The sequence below is a fragment of the Diaphorina citri genome, unplaced genomic scaffold (assembly GCF_000475195.1).
Source record: "Diaphorina citri unplaced genomic scaffold, Diaci psyllid genome assembly version 1.1 scaffold81, whole genome shotgun sequence".
Lineage (NCBI taxonomy): Eukaryota > Metazoa > Arthropoda > Insecta > Hemiptera > Psyllidae > Diaphorina > Diaphorina citri.
In genome coordinates, this window is record NW_007377518.1 from 134801 (window position 1) to 159248 (window position 24448).

Consider the following 24448-nt stretch of genomic DNA (forward strand, 5'->3'; position numbering starts at 1 on the left):
AAGAAACATCATGTTCCCAAATTGACCCTATATTTCATATTAAACCCAGGAAACCCTCATGTTATATTGAGTCATAAATATTTTACAGGTTCATATCTTTCTAATGTATTTTTTATGGGTGAAAGTTTTCCTGCCTCACGAGAAAGTATTTCGGGTTGTGATACTTTCTGTGTAGTAAATAGCCCATGTCCCTTCTTATACCAATGGCTTCGATGGTCCATCTGGGAGACTGAAGAAGAATTTTCAAAGAGCAATGACAAAGTTCATTTTACCTTTAAATTTTTCGCTAAAATCTCACCAGTTTCCAAATAATTGTCCTCGCAAAGCTGAGTGCACCCAGCATTCAGTGTAAAAAGAGCATGAAAATTTGCTTTTAGTAAGCAAAAGTGAGATCAGTCTTTTCAATTTAACCTTTGCAAAGTAAAGAAATTAAAAATTTAGGAGAAAATGTTTGAAAAAAAAAAATCTCTTTTTTCCTCAAGGTGAAAGGAATTACCTTTGAAATTTTATATCCCTAAAAATAATTACGCTGAGGAAAAAAAAGCTGATTTGGGTTTAAAAGCAATTAGCTCCTTTCTCTATTTAGGTGTACTTAAGGACGTTAAACACGGTCACTGCAGAGAACTTTATCTAAGGAATGAAGCATCGTATAGGATGCACATTGCACAGTTAGAGCTAAAATTTATCAAATTTTGTCAGTCCAAATCGAATTCTAGACATTAATATGTCTAGTCAAAGCAAACAGCTTGTACATAAGATCGACTAAGGAAATAGGACTGAAGAAACTGAGTCTCTACAAAAGAAGGCATGAAAATCAGCAAGTAAAAGAGAAAAGAGAGAGAGAGAGAGAGAGAGAGGGAGAGAGAGAGATCAGGGAGGGAAGGAGGGAGAGAGAGAAATCCGCAGACTAATGTACAAGTTTAAAGTAATAAAGAAGACGGAAAAGGAGGAGAGAGGCGAAAGATGAAAAGAAGAAGCAAGAACAAGTAGGAAGAAAGGAAAAGACAGAAGAATTTCCAAAGAGAAATAAGAAGAATTAAATGAGATTTTTCTTACGCGTGGTGGTGGAGGTGGTAGTGCTGGATTAAACAAACTTAGCCTAGCAGAGGGGGAAAGATATAGCTGCTGGGGTTAAATGAGAGGCAGCCTTTGCAGTGAATATTAATTGTGCAAAGAAGAGTCGAGGAGAAGAGGGAGGGACAAAGGTCTGTCTTTAAAACAGGTGTTACTGCCACAACCTGGAAAAAAAACTGACTACAAATAGGTACATACTTCTTTTTACAGGTTTCATTTATACGTACATAACTTCTATTAGTCAAATACAAAATAATGAAAAAACAAAAATCTTCTGTTTGGCGCTTGACCTCATTAAGATCTGTATATTCTGTAGGGTCTGGTAATTCTGCATCTATAGGTCAGTATCCCATTCCATTCGTTCATTTCCACATTGTACACAAAGAAGCTACGCATTAATACCCCGTACGTCATACGTGTGGGTATTTGCATTTTGCAGTAAATCCCAGTTAATTGCCATCCCACAGGATCTTCATGAATGCAACACAAGCTTTTCATTTATTCAAGGACCGAGAGTGCATGTTTCAAAGCACATAATATACTCTTCAAATGGAAATAAAATTGGAAAATATGTAGAAAGAAAGTTTTATGAATTCAATTTAACTTTTCCTTTGAGTTTGGTGCATGCTGCATGGTTGGAGTTATAGGGGTAGTCTCGTTTTGCTGCCAAGGACATCCGGGATGAAAGCTACCGTGCTACTTTGGGAAAAGCGTCAAATAATTAAGAGTATTCGTAGGCGCCTAGCGCCTAGTTCCGACTTCTTCTTCTTCTTCTAGTGCAGAGTGACAGAGTGACGACACCGAAGCGAATACAATAGTCCGTCCCTTATACCTTTTTATTACTATTGTAATAATAAAGGAAGGACGTGCGTCTTAATCATGAAAGCTTACCAGGTTTCAGCTTATTACAACTGTTTTTCCTTGCTAAATTTTCATCAGTTATCAGCTGAATTTGGAACTGAACCACCAATCTCCAAGTCTGAAGTCCACCGTGCTAACTGCTACCCTACTGAGCCCTGACACTGATGAGGGTTGGTAAAGGAATATAATTCAATGTAATAAGTATAGTATATTTCTTCAAATAAAACATTAATTGTGTTCTCTCTCTCTCTCTCTCTCTTTCTCTCTCCTGTCAGTTTGTCAGGAACAAATCTTCCATCTTCGTTTTGTCTTTCTGTCTCTTTCAAACTTGTACTTTCTGGTTCTCGTACCTTTTTGTTTTCCTTAAAATTTACCTAGGATTCTCATTTCTCAAACAGAGTATTGGCAGAGAGAAAACTAAATGCATTAATAGTGATTTACTCTTGACCTCAGAGCTATTCCAGATTTCTCACGTAAAGGGAATAAACTTCGAATGGTCATCGTCACTGCGAAGGCGAAAGATTGTCTATGACAGCCTATAATACCCTTTTGTGTAACTTTGGCCGCGGAAAGATAGAAGTCTAGAAAAGTATGCCGCGGTGGCGACAACTTTAAGAAACACTGATTTAGAGTATTTAATTTACGCTAACTTTACCTGTGGGATAGCGTAGCGCAAAACGCCCCAGTCAATGAAGCGAAAAAGAAAGACCTAGATACGTACTTTCGCTCTCACAGCGATTACAAGTGTCAAGTCGGGTGCTATAAAAAAACGTACATTGCAAAACGGATTACGGAGCGAAAATGTTCAAGTGTTTTTTCAATAAAGTCGGAAGAAACTCTAACTGTCAGGTAATTTGTTATGTTAAGGAAAATCTGAAGGACCCTCCAAGGATACTTTCTCGATCTCTCTCTCCTTCTCTCTGGCAAACATATAAAATTCATTATGAAGAAAACAGCTGACCTTAGTGCCTTTTTTTATCATCTCTCTCTCTCTCTCTCTCTCTCTCTCTCTCTCTCTCTCTCTCTCTCTCTCTTTTTTTTTCTTTTGCACTCTCTAAGTACGTCATCCACTCTCAATATGTGCCCTAAGTACCACTCTCTAAGTACTTCATCCACTCTCAATATGTGCCCTAAGTACCACTCTCTAAGTACTTCATCCACTCTCAATATGTGCCCTAAGTACCACTCTCTAAGTACTTCATCCACTCTCAATATGTGCCCTAACATGCACTCTCTAAGTACGTCATCCACTCTCAATATGTGCCCTAAGTACCACTCTCTAAGTACTTCATCCACTCTCAATATGTGCCCTAAGTACCACTCTCTAATCTAGCGTACAGTCGAAACATAAATAAGCCTTCGAGTGATAATACGAACTATGGCTACGCTTTTAGATCAAAATGAACCTTACGCTATACATTAATATGTACATTACTTACCTGCTTTTGTGCACACATTATGGTAAGTAGGTATGTAATTTGCAGGAATTACAGGTTCATTACAGAGCTACCTCGGTAGGTAAATATTTGATAGCGTAGGCAAATTTCGTACTGAAAGCATAGCCATAATTCTACCATTTTAATATCCTCTTAGAGTTAATGTACGAGCTTTAGCGCAAAACATTAGCTGGTTGCAGGTGGAATTCGAGTTATATGGACCCATCAGCATTTCAATTTGGTCCTAACCTATACCCAGTGCCCACCTAGATTCATTACCTACTTTACATGCTGATTTAACGTGGCTTTAAAAAGGCGCGGAGCTAATAAGGGAGTGCGAAGTGCGTCTTAATCATGAAAGCTTACCAGGTTTCAGCTTATTACAACTGTTTTTCCTTGCTAAATTTTCATCAGTTATCAGCTGAATTTGGAACTGAACCACCAATCTCCAAGTCTGAAGTCCACCGTGCTAACTGCTACCCTACTGAGCCCTGACACTGATGAGGGTTGGTAAAGGAATATAATTCAATGTAATAAGTATAGTATGTGACATTATGTCCAAGCCCAATACAAAGGATGAGACTCCATTTAGCATATTACAACTCAAAAATCTGGTGTGAACATCACACGACTTTCCTTGGATTGAGCAATCTGGTTCATTTTTATAAATTTCGAAAATTCGGTTTTCCTAAAGCGAGATTAAAACTTAATGGAGTTAAAAATTTCTCCTTTAGAATGGAAGGTTCTATTACAGATTCCAGAAGGTGTCGGAGGACTGGAGGGGACGGAACACCCATAATAAGTGTAGATGTCTCCAGGTGGTATTATCTTCCCCATGTTGTCTCCCCCCCTTGTACCATTTTGTATAGACTCTATCTCTTCCCCCCCGGAAGGGAGAAGAGAAAATGAGAAAGAGGGGAGAGAAAGAACCAGAAAGGAGGAAATGACACTTATAGGGGGAAGGAAAGAAAGAGGAAGGGAGGAGAGAAAATGAGAAAGAGGGGAGAGAAAGAACCAGAAAGGAGGAAATGACACTTATAGAGGGAAGGAAAGAAAGAGGAAGGGAGGAGAGAAAATGAGAAAGAGGGGAGAGAAAGAACCAGAAAGGAGGAAATGACACTTATAGGGGGAAGGAAAGAAAGAGGAAGGGAGGAGAGAAAATGAGAAAGAGGGGAGAGAAAGAACCAGAAAGGAGGAAATGACATTTATAGGGGGAAGGAAAGAAAGAGGAAGGGAGGAGAGAAAATGAGAAAGGGGGAGAGAAAGAAGCAGAAAGGAGGAAAATGAGATATATATACGTAGAGGGAGGGAAAGAAAGACTAGAAAGAGGAATGGAAAAAAGAAAATGAGGCAAAAAGGGAGAGAAAAGATGTCATCTTAGTTGAAATCTTTTGATCGTTCAAATTCATGTGGCGTGAAAAATAATTGACGACATTTTTTTACATCGGGGGATTTTATGGGGGAAATTTGTTCCCAGTTCCCAGTTTGCTTCAATGGGGATACCAGTGAACTTGAGTGAAGCGTTCGAGAGGAATTCGAGTGACAGTAATCCTGATGTGGTAATATGGTATGTGTAGGATGATGATAATGTAAGAGTAGATACCTATTTTAGGTTGGTACATACGAGTATGTAGGTAGGTTACGTCAAGTGTTAATTAAGTAGGTACTGCGTAGGTACTTCATGTGAAATGTTTGGCAAGATTATACCTACCTAGTGGTAATATGATATGTGTAGGATGATAATGATGATGATGATGATGTTGATGATAATGTAAGAGTAGATACCTATTTTAGGTTGGTACATACGATTATGTAGGTAGGTTACGTCAAGTGTTAATTAAGTAGGTACTGCGTAGGTACTTCATGTGAAATGTTTGGCAAGATTATACCTACCTAGAGTGCCTATCGGGCTAAGTAAGTACGTACTACCTAATAACTGTAGAGCTGTATTAACTTTTTGTACCTACTATGTAAGGGCTTTAAATATTTTGATTTTATCACAAAGGAACTTCAATTTTGGGGTTAGAGTGTTAGAGGTGTTTTCAGAGTTAGATACCATAGCTATTACAACAAATTTGTTAATGATTTCATCCACATGGTACGCATTACAAGACGGTGCAATGCTCATTACAAGTCAGGTCAGACACCGCTACACACAAAGGAACTTCAATTTTGGGGTTAGAGTGTTAGAGGTGTTTTCAGAGTTAGATACATAGCTATTACCTACAACAAATTTGTTAATGATTTCATCCACATGGTACGCATTACAAGACGGTGCAATGCTCATTACAAGTCAGGTCAGACACCGCTACCCACAAAGGAACTTCAATTTTGGGGTTAGAGTGTTAGAGCATAGCTATTACAACAAATTTGTTAATTATTTCATCCACATGGTACGCATTACAAGACGGTGCAATGCTCATTACAAGTCAGGTCAGACACCGCTACCTTGTTATTAGAACTTGTAATGGGAATCCCATTCTATTGAAACCCCTTTGGCAAAGTTTTCCACCAAGTTTTACAACTTTGGGAAGCCATCTTTCACCTTAAAGTTCTTTGTTGTTATCTCTCTCTATCCATCTAACTTTCTCTCTCTTTCCCGTCCTCTCTCTCTCTCTCCCTCACCTCCCATTATTTTACCATTTTCTCTTTATCTCTCCATCTCAATCTCACTTTTTTTTGTCTTCAAACTTTTTCTCTCTCCTTTTTACAACCATTCTGTTTCCCTCCTTCTTTTCATTTTGTAAATGTAAATGCAGTTTCTTTGTGTTATTATGTCACAACTTTGGTGCTCACTGTATCTAACTTTCTCTCTCTTTCCCGTCCTCTCTCTCTCTCTCTGTCTCTCTCTTCCTCACTTTCTTTCTGTCTCTCTCTCTCTCTCACCTCCCATTATTTTACGATTTTCTCTTTATCTCTCCATCTGAATCTCACTTTTTTTTTCTTCAAACTTTTTCTCTCTCCTTGTTTCAACCATTCTGTTTCCCTCCTTCTTTTCATTTTGTAAATGTAAATGCAGTTTCTTTGTGTTATTATGTCACAACTTTGGTGCTCACTGCAGCATTGTAGGATTTTCCCAATATCTCAATAATCCTAACATCCAATGTTTACCTACCATGCTGGCACCGGTCGCTATGCGCATTTATATGTCATAGCTACTCATTTTCCTCACGAGGCTGAGTGGGCCCCGCAACAGCCAGACACGGAATCAATCATTTGCATGATACAAATTTCTTGACCCCGCCGGGAATCGAACCCGGGTCTCCCGCATGTAAGGCGAGCGGAGTGACCACTACGCCATGGGAGCTGATCTTCTTTTCATTTTCATTCCTTCATTTCCCTGTCACCCAGCCCACCCCCATCTTTTTTGTCTTCTTTCAATCTTTTTTTTTCTTCTTCTTCTTCTTCTTCTTTCTTTCTTTTTTACTTTCTTCCTTCCTTCTTTCCTTCCCTTTTTATTCTACTTAACACCACGTTTTCATTTTTTCAATCTCTTTCGCTCACCTCCTCATTCTCCTACGAATTTCTTTATCCTATTTCAGTTTCTCATTTCGCTACTATTAGGCGAACGGGAAAGAAGATCAAAGAAAGTAAAGAGTTAAAAATTTACTAAAAGAGACGACAAGTGAAAGAGGAAGTAAGGGGAAGGATGGCGAGAGAGAAAGGAGAGGGGGAAAGAGAGAGAGAGAGAAGGAGAGGAGGGGGAAAGTGAGTGAGAGAGAGAGAGAAAGAGAGAGAGAGAGAGAGAGAGAGAGAGGAGGGGAAAGTGAGAGAGAGAGAGAGAGAGCGATTTGCCATCAGTGCAAATATTAATCAACCTAATAGGGGGAACCATCAGAGACTATCATTAAAACGATCAACCTAGGGGGGAACCTTCAGAAGGACTAAACACAAAAAAGAGCATCAAGTAGTTAATCAAGTATCAAGAAGTCAACTTCCAAACTGACCCAGAACAGGGGGGTCGCTAGAGAAATTTTTCAAAAATGATTAATTTGAATAAATTACTAAAAGAAAGTCTCTTGGTACACTTTTTGACGTTGAAGGGTTTTGGAAAATTTCCAGTCAACTGACGGGTCGGAAAATAGAGGGAGAGATAAGAGGGGGAGTAAGGGAGGAAGGGGAAAGATAATTTGTTTTTAAACGGTCTGTCCTCTCTTTCTGACCATTTGGAGGGAAATTTCAACCAGGTGAATGGTCCAACCTCCCTCCTTTAAACTGTGGAGGGGTGTGAGCCCCTTTTCCGTGTCTCTTCCCTTTGGTAGTTGGGATAGGATATTCAATTGGGACTCTTCTCTCCCTTAAATTTTGGAGGGATGTGATCTTCTTTTCCATCTCCTTCCTTTTTGGCAGATGGGATAAGCGGTTTAATGGAACCCCAATCTCCCCCCACATACCTATCCTATGGTAGGTAAGGTTTGTTTGTATGGCTGTGACGCGAACCCTTGATGTTTTAGTTTCCAGAGACAATCAAGCTTTTATAGTACTTACATAAAAAAATAAATCAGACTTTCTTTTCTTTAGGAATGTTTATTATTTTGTCAAATAAAAAAAAAGACCTCAAAAAGAAAAAAAAAATCTTCATTATTTAGATCATTCTCAATAGTTTGAGGTTAGAATGGAGTAAAAATAGCTCTTTTTTACAAGTGCAGCCCTTCTAACATCTTCCAGAAGGGAGATTATATAAAATCCTTGTAGTAATTCTGGGGACTTTTTCACTTAGTAGACCTCAAAACGTGAATAATTTAGGATAGAAAACGGGCTCAAGATGATAGAAGAGCTTTGTGGGGTTCTTCTTCTATTAGAGTTTTACATATATAAAGCTCACAGAACCCAAAACCTAATATCACCATTAGGTATTTACAAAGATAGGTCGAGAAACTACATGCAACTAATAAACAGGATCCTTATTTGGGTGTTCTTCCATTGTAACTTTTACAATATCTCTAACCTTTTAGTCAGTATAGCTGAAAACCGCCAAAAAATGGTCGAAAGCCGTAAAAAGTGGCCGAAATGCCGCCAACTGCAGCACCTATCCTAACCACAAGTTTTATGTTGAATTCTTGTCACATTTGTGGACTTCATACCAAATTTCAAGTCTCTAGCTCATACCGTTCTCGAGATATTTTGTTTACAGACAGACAGAAGGACAGACACACGGACCAATGGCTGAAACTTTGGATTTAGGCTCTAGGGACCTCAAAACGTATTTTGGCACTAAAATTTGACCATCGAAAATTTGACCCGATTACATTACTTTCCTTCCTATAGGATAAGGAAAGTAAAAAGACGAGAAACTCCCGTATACATTACTTTCCTTCCTATAGGATAAGGAAAGTAAAAAGCGGTCAACATTTCTGGTCCGGTTTGTGCCCATTATTTATGTCTCCTATGGGTAAATAACATGTAAATGCCAAGGACCCCCTTGATGCCTGACGTGAATAATTTAGGATAGGAAACGGGCTCAAGATGATAGAAGAGCTTTGTGGGGTTCTTCTTCTATTAGAGTTTTAAATATAAAGCTCACAGAACCCAAAACCTAATATCACCATTAGGTATTTACAAAGATAGGTCGAGAAACTACATGCAACTAATCAACAGGACAAATCCTAGGCATAAGCACACAAAAAAAAAAAAAACATATCATCACAGGCGGAATACTACGATAGCAGGCTGACATTTACAATCTCGTTCATAACTTTGAATAAAAAATATAACGTAACATTTATTCATTTGTTTCGGTCTGTATTTGACAGGTGTCAATGAATTCAAGCATACTATTGACCTTTCCTAAAGGACAAATTTTTCTTCGGCCTTCATATTATCCCTCCTATAACTCGTACACACACAGGGGCCCATAATTATGTCAACATCAGAGAATCAGCCGCGTGAATAATTCACTTGTTTAAATGCTTTCTTAGAAAAAGACGTTAAAACGCCCATTTCATTTGTTCAAATCAACTTTCCACTTGTTCTTATAGTGCCGTCTTAATGACGCTTTAAACTATTACCTTTTCAATTTGAAAAGCTTTGTCCCGTCAGTAAATTTGTCTTGTGCATCGTTTGTCTCCAAAACCAATTTGTTTAATAGTTCTTTAGTGTCACGAAACCGCTTTGTTTGTAACAAATTCTAACATTTCTAACCCATGCATTTGAACGTTTTCTTTGTGAGTTATTTCTTCAACCTTGGACAATAATACTCGGTATTTACTATAAGTATTCAAATAATTGAAGGGTTTGTAATAGAGAACGAAGATTTTTTCCAAGTCACTAAATAAATTATCTTTTCATATTCATTTTCTTTCACACAGTCCAAAAATATTTTTTTTTATTTTTTTACGATACCCTCAGCGGGAGAAAATCAAAATCGAAATTTGAAAAATAAGTCTTCCCGCCAGCCATTATCGAAACGCACTCTGATTGGTGGACTTAGCGATGACGTCATCGCTCCCTATTGCAGGATTCATGGCTGCTAATCGTATTTGTTTCTATTGAAATCCTCAAGTTTTAGACAGAAGGAGAGTGCCGTTTATTTGACAAAAATAATTATTTTTTTCAGAGAATAGTTAATTAAACACTTGAAGTTCTTTTTTCTGTGAACCTACACTTGAAACGTTTACAAGTTTTCATTATGGAGGCTGATTTTTCCAAAGCCAACCCAACTAACTTGCCTCAAGTAGATATGATCACACCAATGGATTTTTTCACAAACCATCCAGATTTCCATGGAACTGAGATGAGAGGAATTAAAGCTGCAAGGTAAGGATTTATGTTATGCATCTGAACTTTGGTTTTGATGTCGGAAATTCACATTTTCCATAGGAGAAAAACTCCAGTTGAGTGTATACCTACCTAAGCAAATGTAAACTTGTAAACAAACACAACATAACCTAACCTAGTTTAGGATAGGTGTTAACATAAAAAGTACCCAATAGGTTAATTGGTTTCGAAAGGCTGGAAAGACATGGTGTTACCTATACCCAGGTAGTTTTCCACCTTTCTTATTAGAATTATTACTGGGTCTTTTGTTACCTCGGAGTATGCTTGGTAGTGCAGCATGGAAGCTAGAGAAGTTATGCTCAATATTATTTGCAAGTACCTACTATTTGGGTATTGAAAATATTTTGGTGAATTTTTATATTCATTGTATAAGGAGGCATGTTGGTAGAACATAACTCTAATTCGGTGGAACATAGATAGCCTTGTGATGCACAGAAACTATACATGTAATCACAAGTAGGGTATAACTAGTAGGTAAGTATGTAGGTACTTTACGATTTTGTAGCCATAAAAAAAAAAAAAATAAAATAAAAAAAAGTAGGTTTGTGTTGTATAGGTATTCTGACCTTTTTTTTAAATTCATAAAAAGTACCCAATAGGTTAATTGGTTTTGAAAGGCTGGAAAGACATGGTGTTACCTATACCCAGGTAGTTTTCCACCTTTCTTATTAGAATTATTACTGGGTCTTTTGTTACCTCGGAGTATGCTTGGTAGTGCAGCATGGAAGCTAGAGAAGTTATGCTCAATATTATTTGCAAGTACCTACTATTTGGGTATTGAAAATATTTTGGTGACTTTTTATATTCATTGTATAAGGAGGCATGTTGGTAGAACATAACTCTAATTCGGTGGAACATAGATAGCCTTGTGATGCACAGAAACATAGGAACTATACATATAATCACAAGTAGGGTATAACTAGTAAGTATGTAGGTACTTTACACTATTTTTCATATCATAATACTTGGTATGTGTGAGTAAGTAACCAAGTAAATGATGTAAGAAATAATAAGTACCTAGATGCACTTGTACTTAAAATCATGATAATGTTTTATAACGGTTTTGATTTTGTAGCCATAAAAAAAAAAAAAAAAAAATAATAAAAATAAAAAAAAAAGTAGGTTTGTGTTGTATAGGTATTCTGACCTTTTTTTTTTTCTGATGTAAAATCTCTTCTTTTCTATCTTATTTCAGATCTGCCAGAGAAAGTTATGGTGATCAATCTGTTGGCAGGGTCCAGGTGAAAATAGTCTTCCCTCTCTGTATTATTTAAGGTGAAGTTACACCTGAGCACAGAGTGCAACAAAAGCCATATGGTTGCACATGCACAGTGACAATCAATGAAACAGAAGAGAAGATTGTCTCTCTAATGCTGTAGTTATGAGAATCCTGCCATTAAAGAAGAAAAAAATAATTAACTTTTAAATTATTTTATTTTATTGTCTCCAGAAAAAAATGGGGGTAATAATCAAGACGAACAAAAGTCAATTAAAATTCTGCTGAATATTTTCATTTTAATTCAGTTAATGAAATTTCTCTTTTTTTCAGCTTTCAGTGATCCAACTTCTATGGAAATGCTATTAAAATGTAGTAGGTATCGAAATTAAAAGCAATTTAACATTTTAACCTTTGACATTGTCAAACTTATCCATTCCCCACGACCCAAAGAGAGGGGAAAGTGTCAAGGATAATTATTTTGTCCAGTAATGCATTTCACACCGCAACTTAGTCTTCTCTTTTATGACTTTTATTCTGGGTGAGGTCTATTCTTTACTAAACCATTAATATGTACATTTGTACAGGCATACTACAAATAATAATGTATATGCTTATTCTACCACATTAAGCTGTATCCACACATAGGTAGTCGACGCCGTTGATCAACGAGGTGAAGAGGTGAACCTATGTTGTCATAGCAGTGTACGGTTTCAGTCGACGTCGATCGAGGTCGACTGTGTGGACACAGCTTTATACTCATAGCATCGCTCGGTTTGAGAAACATAAAGGGCCCCATACACGAGCAAAATGTTTGAGCAAACATTTCGCCCGTGTACGGGGGCCTATACCCAAAACAAACACATACATTCACTCGTATACTATTTCCATTTCATTTTTATATCATACACGCCGCAAACACGCAAATAAAATAATGAGAAATAAAATTATTTGAAAATAAATTATACATAAACATCCGGTGCTTCTCTCACCATTTTTATCTCCCAATAGACGCGAAGCAAAAAGAAAATTTCCGGAAATGTGAAAGATGTAAAGTTAAAGGGAATTTCATAAATGGAATAATAATTATGTACCTACGTTACTTATTATATGGTAGGTCTTAATCTTGGTACCTACCTAATCCACTCTCCACTTCAGGTTCCGGTCTTCCGGCGATCTTACCAGAAAAGTTAAAATCTACCGCACAAGTCTGTCAAACCCAGCCATCCATATTCCGGTCTGGCTGGAAAGACAGAAGTGTCCAGTTGACATAAAAAAAGTCATAGAAGAAGCCAAGTGCTGAAAACATCACGAAAAAACTTCTACTTTTTGTCTCAAAATCAAGACCAATTTTTTTCTTCTTCCTTCCAAATTTTCAGCTTTCCAGTCACCACTGCATGTCAGACCTAGTGCTTGGTTTTATTCTATGGGAAATAAAAAATAAATATTGTCAATTGGGAGCGAGGAGTGGGAGCAGTTGTGATTGATTTATGTTGTTCAGTCAGTCTTCGTATTTCATCAACAGGGGCGTAGATGAGACAGATGAGAAACTTTCGATTCCTGGAAGTAATTTCTTGGTGAAAAGTATCGTCTAGCGTCGCGTCGCTAAACGGTCTCTTGTAATGAAAATGGGGAAAGTTGTGATTGATTTATGTTGTTCAGTCAGTCTTCGTATTTCATCATCAGGGGCGTAGATGAGAAACTTTCGATTCCTGCAAGTAATTTCTTGGTGAAAAGTATCGTCTAGCGTCGCGTCGCTAAACGGTCTCTTGTAATGAAAATGGGGAAGGTAAGATACCAAAATTACGAACCGTAAGTGGACGGTGAACGTTTTCTCTGCATAACTTCAGAATTCAAAGTTCGACTCAAGTCAATCTCATGCATTGGGTAACCTTGGTCGCAAATTCAACTGCAAACTCATATTTCCGCATTAAAGTTATCTGGGTCGACAAAGAATACTCGAATCATATTTGACAAAATACCCATGGCGACGATTTTACATATCCCCTTTAGAAATTCGCCTCTGCAGTTTGTGATTTCATTTTTTCGAATACATCTTCCTGTTTAAAGCTTCTGTCATAAATGTTCGGGTCCTAGTGGGTTCTTTGCCTCCTGAGTCAATAGAAGAGGCAAAAAGTACCTTGTCTGGACTATTCAATTGACTTTAACTGTGCAAACAGATTAAACCGCAGCTTTTGCTGTCAATACAGGACAAGTCAATTTATGGCTCAGGGAACTTATGTCGTCAAGAGCTTAGTTACTGCAGTTGTTTTTACAGCAGTAGTAACGAGAGACACTCCTGAGAACCCCTAGGTATCCAGGGGTAGAGTAGTATAATTTCATGGAAAAGAAAGGAAACTTCTGAAGGATGAAGATGCATTGAAGAAGATGGAGGACTGTGACGATACCCACTTCATTACTAGAACATTGTTATGCACTTCCACAATACCTACAGCAAATAAATAATGACATTTTCCTGCAGAGCTCATTGTATTCTCTGACTATTCTGAAGATTAATCCCCCAAGCAAAGTTTGAGCATCATCATATAAATAACTATCAGAAATAGCAGAATGCTCCATCACTCATCCCATCTCTTACCTAAAACGAGAAAATGAATCACAGTGAGATAAAATTTTGAATTGAATACAACATGCAGATATCATAAAAAAAGTTGGAAATTCATGTGATTAGTTGCAAACAAAAAGAACAATAAAATAACAATAATATTTTATCGAATAATTAACAACAAACATACAAACAATAATAAAAAAAAACTTGGATAGCTTAAAAATAGTAATACCTACTTATAAATACCGCTACATAAACACGAGCTACAATAAACATATACACAAACTATAAACAGACTTAATATTTTAATCTAATAAATTATATTTACCTGAAATCACGTGGCTTTATTTTGCTTTTTTGAAAAATATAACCGCCACAAACATTTATACAAACACAAAAAATTACACATAAGAATACTGTATTAATAAAATTAAATAAAAATATAACACTTTATAATCTTTAATATTTTAAAAAAAAATTCACACGTTTTATATATTTATAAATTCATAATATTAACTTTAAAAAATAAATAATTTTGTAAAAATAAATTTATGCTTCGAATTAATTGACGGTAATTTGTTTCCAAAAGGAATTATTTATTTTAAAATTATCGATTTTTTTGGTCCAAGGTCGTTATAGTTTAAAGTTCAGAAAGCTTGTGATGTTATGTAATTTATCTATCTTGCAAAGCTTCCCTTTTGCTTTCCATGTATATTTTTCCCGCACGCTTTTACACGCTTTTTATCGCTCTCTTTTTCGTATGATAGTTTGTATGAAAGCGCTTCGACGCACTTGTAATCATTTTTTTTTTTCTTCTTTTGTGTCCTTATTTCTTCTTCTTTCTCCCTCATATGGACTTTTATTTCTTTCTTGATGATCCTCTTTACTGCCCTTGATTTATCTCGGTATCTAGAAGTCGTAGAAGAAAAAGAAAAATTCCGTTGGTCTCATTTTTTTTCTTCTTTTGTGTCCTTATTTCTTCTTCTTCTTTCTCCCTCATATGGACTTTTATTTCTTTCTTGATGATCCTCTTTACTGCCCTGCCTTTCTTTGAGGTTTTCAACTTTTCAAGAACTGTACGGGCACTCTGACAAGCAAACCTCTTTCTACTTTCTTGTGGAATGTCGGTACGAATGTCAATCATTTCCTATGAATATTCAGACTTATCATGGAATTTTGACAGTCATCCAAATCCATTCTATCTAATTATACCTGAAACACACAGAAAACACATGGAATGATAGTAATGTGCTGAAAACAAATTTGGTGTACCTATGAGGAAAATCCTTTCAACTGTACTATCTCATTACACCAAGGTTTTATAGCACCTTTCTGAAACTATCTTATGAGATTCATCGGAAGTAAATCCTTGGGTTCCTTGGTTTTACCTGCATTTGGATGACCTTGTAAGATAACATCTCAACTTTTTCCCTCCATACACGGTAGCGACCTCTAGACTCTAACAAGTGAACTTGGAGAGAACTTCAATCAGCAGGAAGACCATGAAAAACCTCTTTTTCTTCCCATTTCGAGAGCAAAAATCTTCTTCCCCAAGTGTTTACATATGGCGCCCTCTAGTGAGAAAATGAGAAAGCCAAACAAAATGTCAACAAGAAATATCGAAATAAACCAAAAGGGAGGAACTTGGGAAATTTTCTAGCAGCGCCACTTTCCATTTAAAAACATTATGCGGTTGAAAGAGCAAGTTGATATTGCGTACACTTTGCAGTGTTGGCGATACAGCAAAAGTTTCCATAAGTTTCTCCCATTTGATGAATTTTCCCATCAGGCAGTGCTGCTCTCTAGTGGCCCGATTGTAGTACTAATGCTGCTACAAAATCAATGTGTTATCATATGTTTACTGCAGAGCACGTGTTTCCCCTTGAATAGTGACGGTTAACTTTTCAAATACAAAACGGACATTTTTCCCACGTAACCTTACAAAACGCGTAGATGTAAAGGTTTTTCTTGGGACGCGGCACCTGTTGTTGATTTATCGGCAAAAGCCTTGGGCTACTAGCGGGTGTGCAAATGGACATAGTTTACTACACAAATACACAATCCTATTAGCAGATTATTCGTACATAACTACTTTGTGATTAGCAGGCAGGAAAAGATGTGCCTACCTACGGTTTGTCGCAGCCCAAGTTACTTCTGTAAAATTTTGGACTGAGAAATGCTTTGAAAATACGTAAATATTTTTCTAGGACGAATAAATATGTATAGAATAAGTTAGAAACAGAGGAAAAAGGTATTTTACTTAGGTATATCTTATTTCTTCTAGTTGTTTCAAGGGAGTAGGTACCTACTTCGTTTTTTTTATGCAAATACGAGACAATGGTTCCAAAGTTTCAAAGAACATACTCGTACCTGGAGCAAAACTTTCGAAGAATATATACATATCTAGGTATCTAGCTAGAAACCTACATATTTACACTTTGAATGGCACGTGTAACCAGAGAGAGAAGAGAGGGAGAGATGAATGGCAACATTACAAATGTAAAAAGTAAAAATAGGGGAACGAGAAGGAAAATAGACAATATGGCTACCTGAATACAGGACACAGAGAAGGACGAGGACAGAGAGAGAAATGAATCATAGTTCGAAAACGGTATAGTTAAATCTCCAAGGGCAATGTTTTTTCATTAGTTTAATGAGTTTCAAAGTAGGTAATAATAATTTTATGATTCACGATTTCGATATAAAACACATTACATATTTTCTTTTGTTCGGTCTCTAGTCTCACTAAAGTTTCTAGTGGTAGACAGTTCACAAGAAAATTTAATGATAAGTTTATAGTCAATTAGTCACTTACATATTTTCATTTTAAATACCTACATGAACGTCATTGATTTCATTATAAAATTTAGAAATTGAATTTTAGGTCAAAACAATAAGGTGGAAATTGCATTTCGATTTCACAAAACTAAAAACTTCAAAGGTATAAAAAAAACTACTCTCAATGACTTTATTCCATGTAACCAAGCTATTTATGAGAGTTTCTGAATGGAATTGATGGGAATCCAACGGTATTTTGATGTTAAAGATGTTAACTTTCAGCGAAAACTCCAATACGTTCTTTTCAAATGAGAAAAATAGCTTTAAAATGAGAAAAATAGCTTTAAAATGAGGGAAAAAGCTGCAAAATGGAAGGAACGTGGTTAGTACTTTTCTCACTGTTTCTAGTTTTTATACAGACTGAACGAAAAGTTAAGTACAGGAAATTGTTCACAATAGTTCACAGCACTATAAAATGTTTCAACAGTAATCTCTAGCAGAATAAAAAAGGAAAATGTATGAACACTACCAGTCTTTATTTAAGTTCTCAAGAATCTCAAGTTCTTTTTTCTGTAAGGAAACATTAAAACAAGTTACATAAATATTTATGATTTGTGCTTTTTTCTACTCAAAGTAGGTACGAGTAAACATATTGTAAAATTAAGCTGCTAGTCCATGTATGACGATTGGCCATGTACAGCCATATATTTTGTACTAAGGTCTAAAATCTAATTAAAAAAAAAAAAAAAAGGTACCCTTGGATCTACAGGGGGGTTTTTAACAAGTATACGCCTTCCAAAAGCATCACGGAGGTTACAATGATAATAGTAACTATACGCACATAGGTACGTACCATGTCACACACAACACAACAAACTAGAGGATAAAATTTGAAAAACAACTAGATTAATTAAAACAAGCAATCAGTAGCAGAGGATCTAATAAAACAGAGGGAAGTGAAGAATAAAGCAATTGCACAAAGAACACGAGAAATTACTCATGTTAAATCCAGGATAACACGGGACTTTTTATTATTTTAAAACTTTTCCTTGCCTGCGGTAATGTTTCTTTTACCGACGAGTGTTTTTCAGTAATTGTAGCCTTGTTTCATTTCACACAGAGGACATGGTTTAATCTAATTTTGTACACTTTTTCCTAGTGGGTTCTTTGCCTCTTGAATCAATAGAAGAGGCAAAAAGTAACTTGTCTGGACTACTCAATTGACTTTAACTGTGCAAACAGATTAAACCGCAGCTTCTGCTGTCAATACAGGACAAGGTAATTTATGGCTCAGGGAACTTATTTCCTCAAGAGCTTAGTTACTGCAGTTGTTTTTACAGCAGTAGTAACGAGTGACACTCCTGAGAACCCCTAGGTATCCAGGGGCAGAGTAGTATAATTTCATAGAAAAGAAAGGAAACTTCGGAAGGATGAAGATACATTGAAGAAGATGGAGGACTGTGACAATACCCACTTCATTACTAGAACATTATGCACTTCCACAATACCTACAGCAAATAAATAATGACATTTTCCTGCAGAGCTTATTGTATTCTCTGACTATTCAGAAGATTAATCCCCCAAGCAAAGTTTGAGCATCATCATAATATAAATAACTATCAGAAATAGCAGAATACTCCATCACTCATCCCATCTCTTACCCAAAACGAGAAAATGAATCACAGTGATATAAAATTTTGAATTGAATACAACATGCAGATATCATAAAAAAAAGTTGGAAATTCATGTGATTAGTTGCAAACAAAAAGAACAATAAAATAACAATAATATTTTATCGAATAATTAACAACAAACACACAGCTCCTCTAGGCTCTTTTAGATGCACCATGACTTTTAGCTCAAAATTACTGGAGATGGGAATTCGAAGGAAAAGATATCTATTTAAGTAACGAGTTCATGTTGTCTCTAATACCTTTCAGTCAGAGGAAAAACACTTCAAGAGGAGTTCTCCCCCGAAACTTGCAAGTAAAGTGAAGCTGAATTCATATGCTTCAACTCCTATTACTAGTGGGCTTACCACTCAGGAATAGGTCTCGTTAGAAACAATATCCATTAGAATATTTTCTAGTGCGTTGGCAGTGGAGACGCCAAAGCTCCCATTTCACCCTAGCTGGTCTCTATAGAACATACATTTAGAGTGGAGCTGAGTTCGTTAGCTGCAATTCCTATTAATTAATAGTGGAATAGGTCTCACCACTCAGGAATGGGTCTCGTTAGAAACAATCCCCATTAGAAAATTTTCTAGTTCCTTAGAATATATTTTGTAGCGCCTTGGTGGAGACGCCAAATCTCCCATTTCACCCTAGCTAGTCGCTAGCCCATTATCGTCATCTAATTAGGGAACGTGAATGGGAAGGCATCACGTGATCCGCTCCAAACTCAAGCCTAATTATAGGCAAAAGAGGTTCATTATGAAATTATGTACAGAACGAGTCAGGGAGTCGATGTTTTTCACCACGAGGTTGACTAAAAAGTTCATCGGAAAAGTTTTCACGGTAATGAAATTGTGTGCAAGATAATTCTAGAGAGACCTGCTCCTCTCTTCTCCAGACTCTAACGTTATCCGGAGCTCCAGAATTTGTATTGATGATGAATTTTGACTTGAGGCTTTTTCTGAACAGGGTGCAGCAGAGTCTACACTTTTCTACAGCGTCTATCCGTGAACTCGACAACTTGTATGCTTTCCTTCAAGTTACAAGTTATTACTCGCACTATAGTCTGGGGTAAAATTTTGAGATAACTTGTGTTTGTCATATAAATTGAGTTCTGTTTGGGATAAACCGTATTGCCTTTGAGATAAACCAATTACATACAGAATTAGCACTAAGTTATTTAACTAAAAGTTTGACACCGTCAAAGATTATTCTAGTTCCAGTCTCTTACGAGGTTTTGTGCAGACTTGTGAAATAGAGCTTTTCCCTATTAATAACTGTTTGCACGCAAACCAAGCACTCCAATTAAGGAAACTAGATCATATTTTATCTTTGATCTGATACCTATTCTGTGCACAAATTACAATGGATTACAATAATAATTACGTATTCTGTTTGTTATCAAGCTTGGTTTATTTATAAATCACACCGCAAACCCCTTCTTCAAATGCCAAAGACCCTTGTCTAAGTAACACGTGAATGGAAGTTTTAGCATCTTCACTAATTAGCATTTTAGCATCTCCACTAATAATTATTTTGTTGTCAGCGTAGGGTATAAATCACACCGCAAACCCCGTCTTCAAATGCCAAAGACCCTTGACTAAGTAACACGTGAATGGAAGTTTTAGCATCTTCACTAATTAGCATTTTAGCATCTCCACTAATAATTATTTTGTTGTCAGCGTAGGTTCAAGTTATTGTCTCAACATATTGCTGCAGAATCTGAAGATATCTCAAGAAACGTTCACAAGGGAACGATAATAACCAATTTTCTCAGAACTCTCAGAAGGAAATGATCTTATTATCACATACTGAAAGTTCAACAGTACAGCGCATTATTTCGTGAAACTTTGACACTGCTTGTTATGATCTCATTACTGTTTTCAAGGGTACAAAGTTGGAGACAAACATGCAGGATTGTGACAAGATTTATTTAACAACACCTCGTGAATGCAAGTTTGAAACGCTCGGGCGTCTTCTTTTTTTCTTCCAATGATAGAGAAAAATTCCCTTTCTATTCGAAAGCTTAGTTGAATTTTCCGCAACAATAAAGAAAAACTATCCTAGATTACTGAATATAATTTCCTAAGTTATTGTCTCAACATATTGCTGAAGAATCTGAAGATATCTCAAGAAACGTTCACAAGGGAACGATAAAGACCAACTTTCTCAGAACTCTCAGAAGGAAATGATCTTATTATCACATACTGAAAGTTCAACAGTACAGCGCATTATTTCATGAAACTTTGACACTGCTTGTTATGATCTCATTACTGTTTTCAAGGGTACAAAGTTGGAGACAAACGTGCAGGATGGTGACAAGATTTATTTAACAACTCCTCGTGAATGCAAGTTTGAAACGCTCGGGAATTCTCAAAACGTTGTGCAAATGTCACCTCCTCATCGATTTGAAAAGCGGTTGCATAAATTATTGTCTTCTTTTTTTCTTCCAATGATGGAGAAAAATTCCCTTTCTATTCGAAAGCTTAGTTGAATTTTCCGCAACAATAAAGAAAAACTATCCTAGATTACTGAATATAATTTCCGTGGTAAAAATAAAACTGATGATGACATAACATTTGTCAAGATAAGATCACGGTCCTGTTAAAATCTGATAACAATACAATCCTACAGTTAGAATTTTCCTGGTCTGATGACACAATATTTGCCAAGATACGACCAAAAGATAGTGAAAGGACATATTCTCGGTAACATCTGAAGATGACAGAACATGTCTGCCAGTCTGCTACCGACTTACCATGGTCTTCTAATCTGACACTTCGCCGAACACTTCTGGCGACAACTTGCAAAACAAAACTCGAGACTTCCTTGAGAAACTTTCTGCTGTCTCCAGAGAGAAAACAGAGGAAATTGGAATTTCACGCCTGACGTCACAAGTCGTTAAATTCGTTTTTTCCTGATTTGTATCTTCTAGGCAAGCGGCGGAGCATAGCGGAGGAATAATTTTAAGAGCACGAACATCAGCGATACTTAGCGTGAAAGATGGTATCGTTCATCCTTTACAAAGACATTTGATCGCGATAGCACCTTTTACCGTGTCGTTAAACTTTGTACATTCTCAAAGAAGTAAAACCGTGCTATTACCATAGACAGAACACAAGGGTCCTGTTCTCCTTTCTGGTTATTAGAGTTGCTGATAGCTCGGATGATGTATGTGTGAGTAAATTGTGCTTTTGAAAAATAAAAAATGGAATATATACATTCTATTACTACGAGCAATTTGCTAGCATAGGATGAAAATGCCACTTTCAACATCCACCTCTTTGAAACTATACATAAAACCATGAACTTATTATATGGTAGGTCTTAATCTTGATACCTACCTAATCCACTCTCCACTTCAGGTTCCGGTCTTCCGGCGATTTTACCAGAAAAGTTAAAATCTACCGCACAAGTCCGTCAGATCCAGCCATCCATATTCCGGTCTGGCTGGAAAGACAGAAGTGTCCAGTTGACATAAAAAAAAGTCGTAGAAGAAGCCAAGTGCTGAAAACATCACGAAAAAACTTCTACTTTTTGTCTCAAAATCAAGACCAATTTTTTCTTCTCCCTCCCAAATTTTCAGCTTTCCAGTCACCACTGCATGTCAGACCTAGTGCTTGGTTTTATTCTATGGGAAATAAAAAATAAATATTGTCAATTGGGAGCAGTTGTGATTGATTTATGTTGTTCAGTCAGTCTTCGTATTTCATCATCAGGGGCGTAGATGAGAAACTTTCGATTCCTGCAAGTAATTTCTTGGTGAAAAGTATCGTCTAGCGTCGCGTCTCAGGGGCGTAGATGAGGCAGATGAGTAACTTTCGATTCCTGGAAGTAATTTCTTGGTGAAAAGTATCGTCTAGCGTCGCGTCGCTAAACGGTCTCTTGTAATGAAAATGGGGAAGATAAGATACCAAAATTACGAACCGTAAGTGGACGGTGAACGTTTTCTCTGCATAACTTCAGAATTCAAAGTTCGACTCAAGTCAATCTCATGCATTGGGTAATCTTGGTCGCAAATTCAACTGCAAACTCATATTTCCGCATTACCTAAAGTTATCTGGGTCAAATCTGTTATACGATCAGTCGACAACTCGACAAAGAATACTCGAATCACATCTGACGAAATCCCCATGGCGACGATTTTACATACCCCCTTTAGAAATTCGCCTCTGCAGTTTGTGATTTCATTTTTTCGAATACATCTTCCTGTTTAAAGCTTCTGTCATAAATGTTCGGGTTGGGAATATTATTGATGACATTTGACGTTCGTTCGGTCTCAATTCGAAATGTAACACCAGTCTTATCAATCCTATTACCATAGACAGAACAGAAGGGTCCTGTTCTCCTTTCTGGTTATTAGAGTTGCTGATAGCTCGGATGATGTATGTGTGAGTAAATTGTGCTTTTGAAAAATAGAAAATGGAATATATTCTATTACTACGAGCAATTTGCTAGCATAGGATGAAAATGCCACTTTCAACATCCACCTCTTTGAAACTATACATAAAACCATGAAGGCTTAATCAGAGTGAACACGTACTGGTCAGCAATGGCTCTTCAGAAAAAGGTCCAGCGTTCATAGACCACCTCATAATTATTTACATGTAGCCTAGATTTTTCAGACAGTTGTAGAGGAAAAACTACAAATGATGAATAAAACTCAGAGAAATGAATTTCTCAATCACACAAATGAATGAGGAACATCCACCCTCATTATCACCTAACGCACGTTCCACATACCACTATTCCCACCCGAAATACTCGAAGTCTCGCAAGTATCTGGGAAATTCCTCAACACTCAAGAACCTCCGACACCCTACGACGAAGGCTATCTAGGTTAGCTATGTATATCCTCGGCGATAACGTATTGATTTGTTATCACAGAAAAGAAATGCTATCAAGTATTCTATGGTAGAGGGTAGCAAGGTCAGAGCTGTTGTGTTTGTCTAACTGTGTCAAGATACGCCAGTGGAGAGTCTCCACTAAGGCCAGCCACTCACTACCTGATAGGTGCCCCTGATCAGGTCCGTCTGTCAGGTCTACCTGATGGTGTGTCAGCTCATCAGGTAGACCTGACAGGTTTACTTGTCAGGCCAACCTGATAGTGAATGGCTGGCCTAACTTGCAGACCTGTCGCAGGAATGTCCCAAGACTTCCAAGTCGAAATTGCTGTTATGTCGCTCGCTTCTCACGTCTTTAACTCGATATCACCTATACTTGATATTTTTTAAGCGCTCGCTGAGAGTGAACTATTCATTTTGATTAGACTACTAGACACAAGCTCTGGAAGAAAAAGAAGTATTAAGCTGTGTCCACACATAGTCGACCCCGTCCATTGACGAGGTGAAGAGGTGAATCTATGTTGTCGAGGCAGTGTACGGTTTCAGTCGACGCGACGTCAGTCGACGCGACGTCGATCGACGGGGTCAACTATGTTTTGACACACCTTAAGGGTGTGAGATGGAAAAGAGTTCCACTTTATCCCTAGGAAACAGTTCAAGTTTATCAAACCATTGGGATTCTTGGGGTGAAAACATACTGCTACGTAAGAAATCGCTCAAAAATCTCATATAAGTGTAGGTGTAGGTAAACAATCAAACGTTTCCCACGTAATAGCAAAATCTGTTTAACGCAACCGACACGACATAACAGCGAAAATGCCCCCCTGACTGACAAGCTGTCAGCAGCAGTTTGGATGAAATATGAAATCAAAACGTCTGGAGTGAAAATCCCGAGTTGTCTGGCAAAATCTGGCAATAAAGAACAGGAGACGAAAAAGAAATTGAATCCTTGAAAATACCGAGCACGGATGTGATATCTGTGAATAGTGCAGGAAAAGAACAAAATCTTGAAATAAATATGGAGAAGGTGAAGGAGACGAAGAAGGAGAGGAAAACCTGAGAAAATGGAGGAGACGGAGGCGAAATAAAAATGTGGAGAGAAGAATATTTATCAAAATTTATTATCTACCTTGTCTTCTCCTATTGTAATAAATTCCCCAAGAACATACTTTTTCGTAATATGAACGGATATACCGTGTAACTTCTTTATAGACGAAAAT

General features: G+C 37.0%; 1 protein-coding gene across 2 annotated transcripts in view; it reads right to left on the reverse strand.

Moving 5' to 3' along the window:
• LOC103522791 overlaps positions 1 to 24448 on the reverse strand; it is a 65847-nt gene that overhangs the window by 35237 nt on the left and 6162 nt on the right. The window contains exon 3 of one of the 2 annotated variants that reach the window (XM_008487888.3): positions 16533 to 17281. The exons of the other annotated variant lie outside the window; for it this stretch is intronic. Within the exon in view, the coding sequence (XP_008486110.1) occupies positions 17251 to 17281 (31 nt within the window). The 3' untranslated portion in view covers positions 16533 to 17250. Of the gene's footprint in view, positions 1 to 16532; positions 17282 to 24448 lie in introns of those variants that run through there. 2 annotated transcript variants of the gene reach the window in all.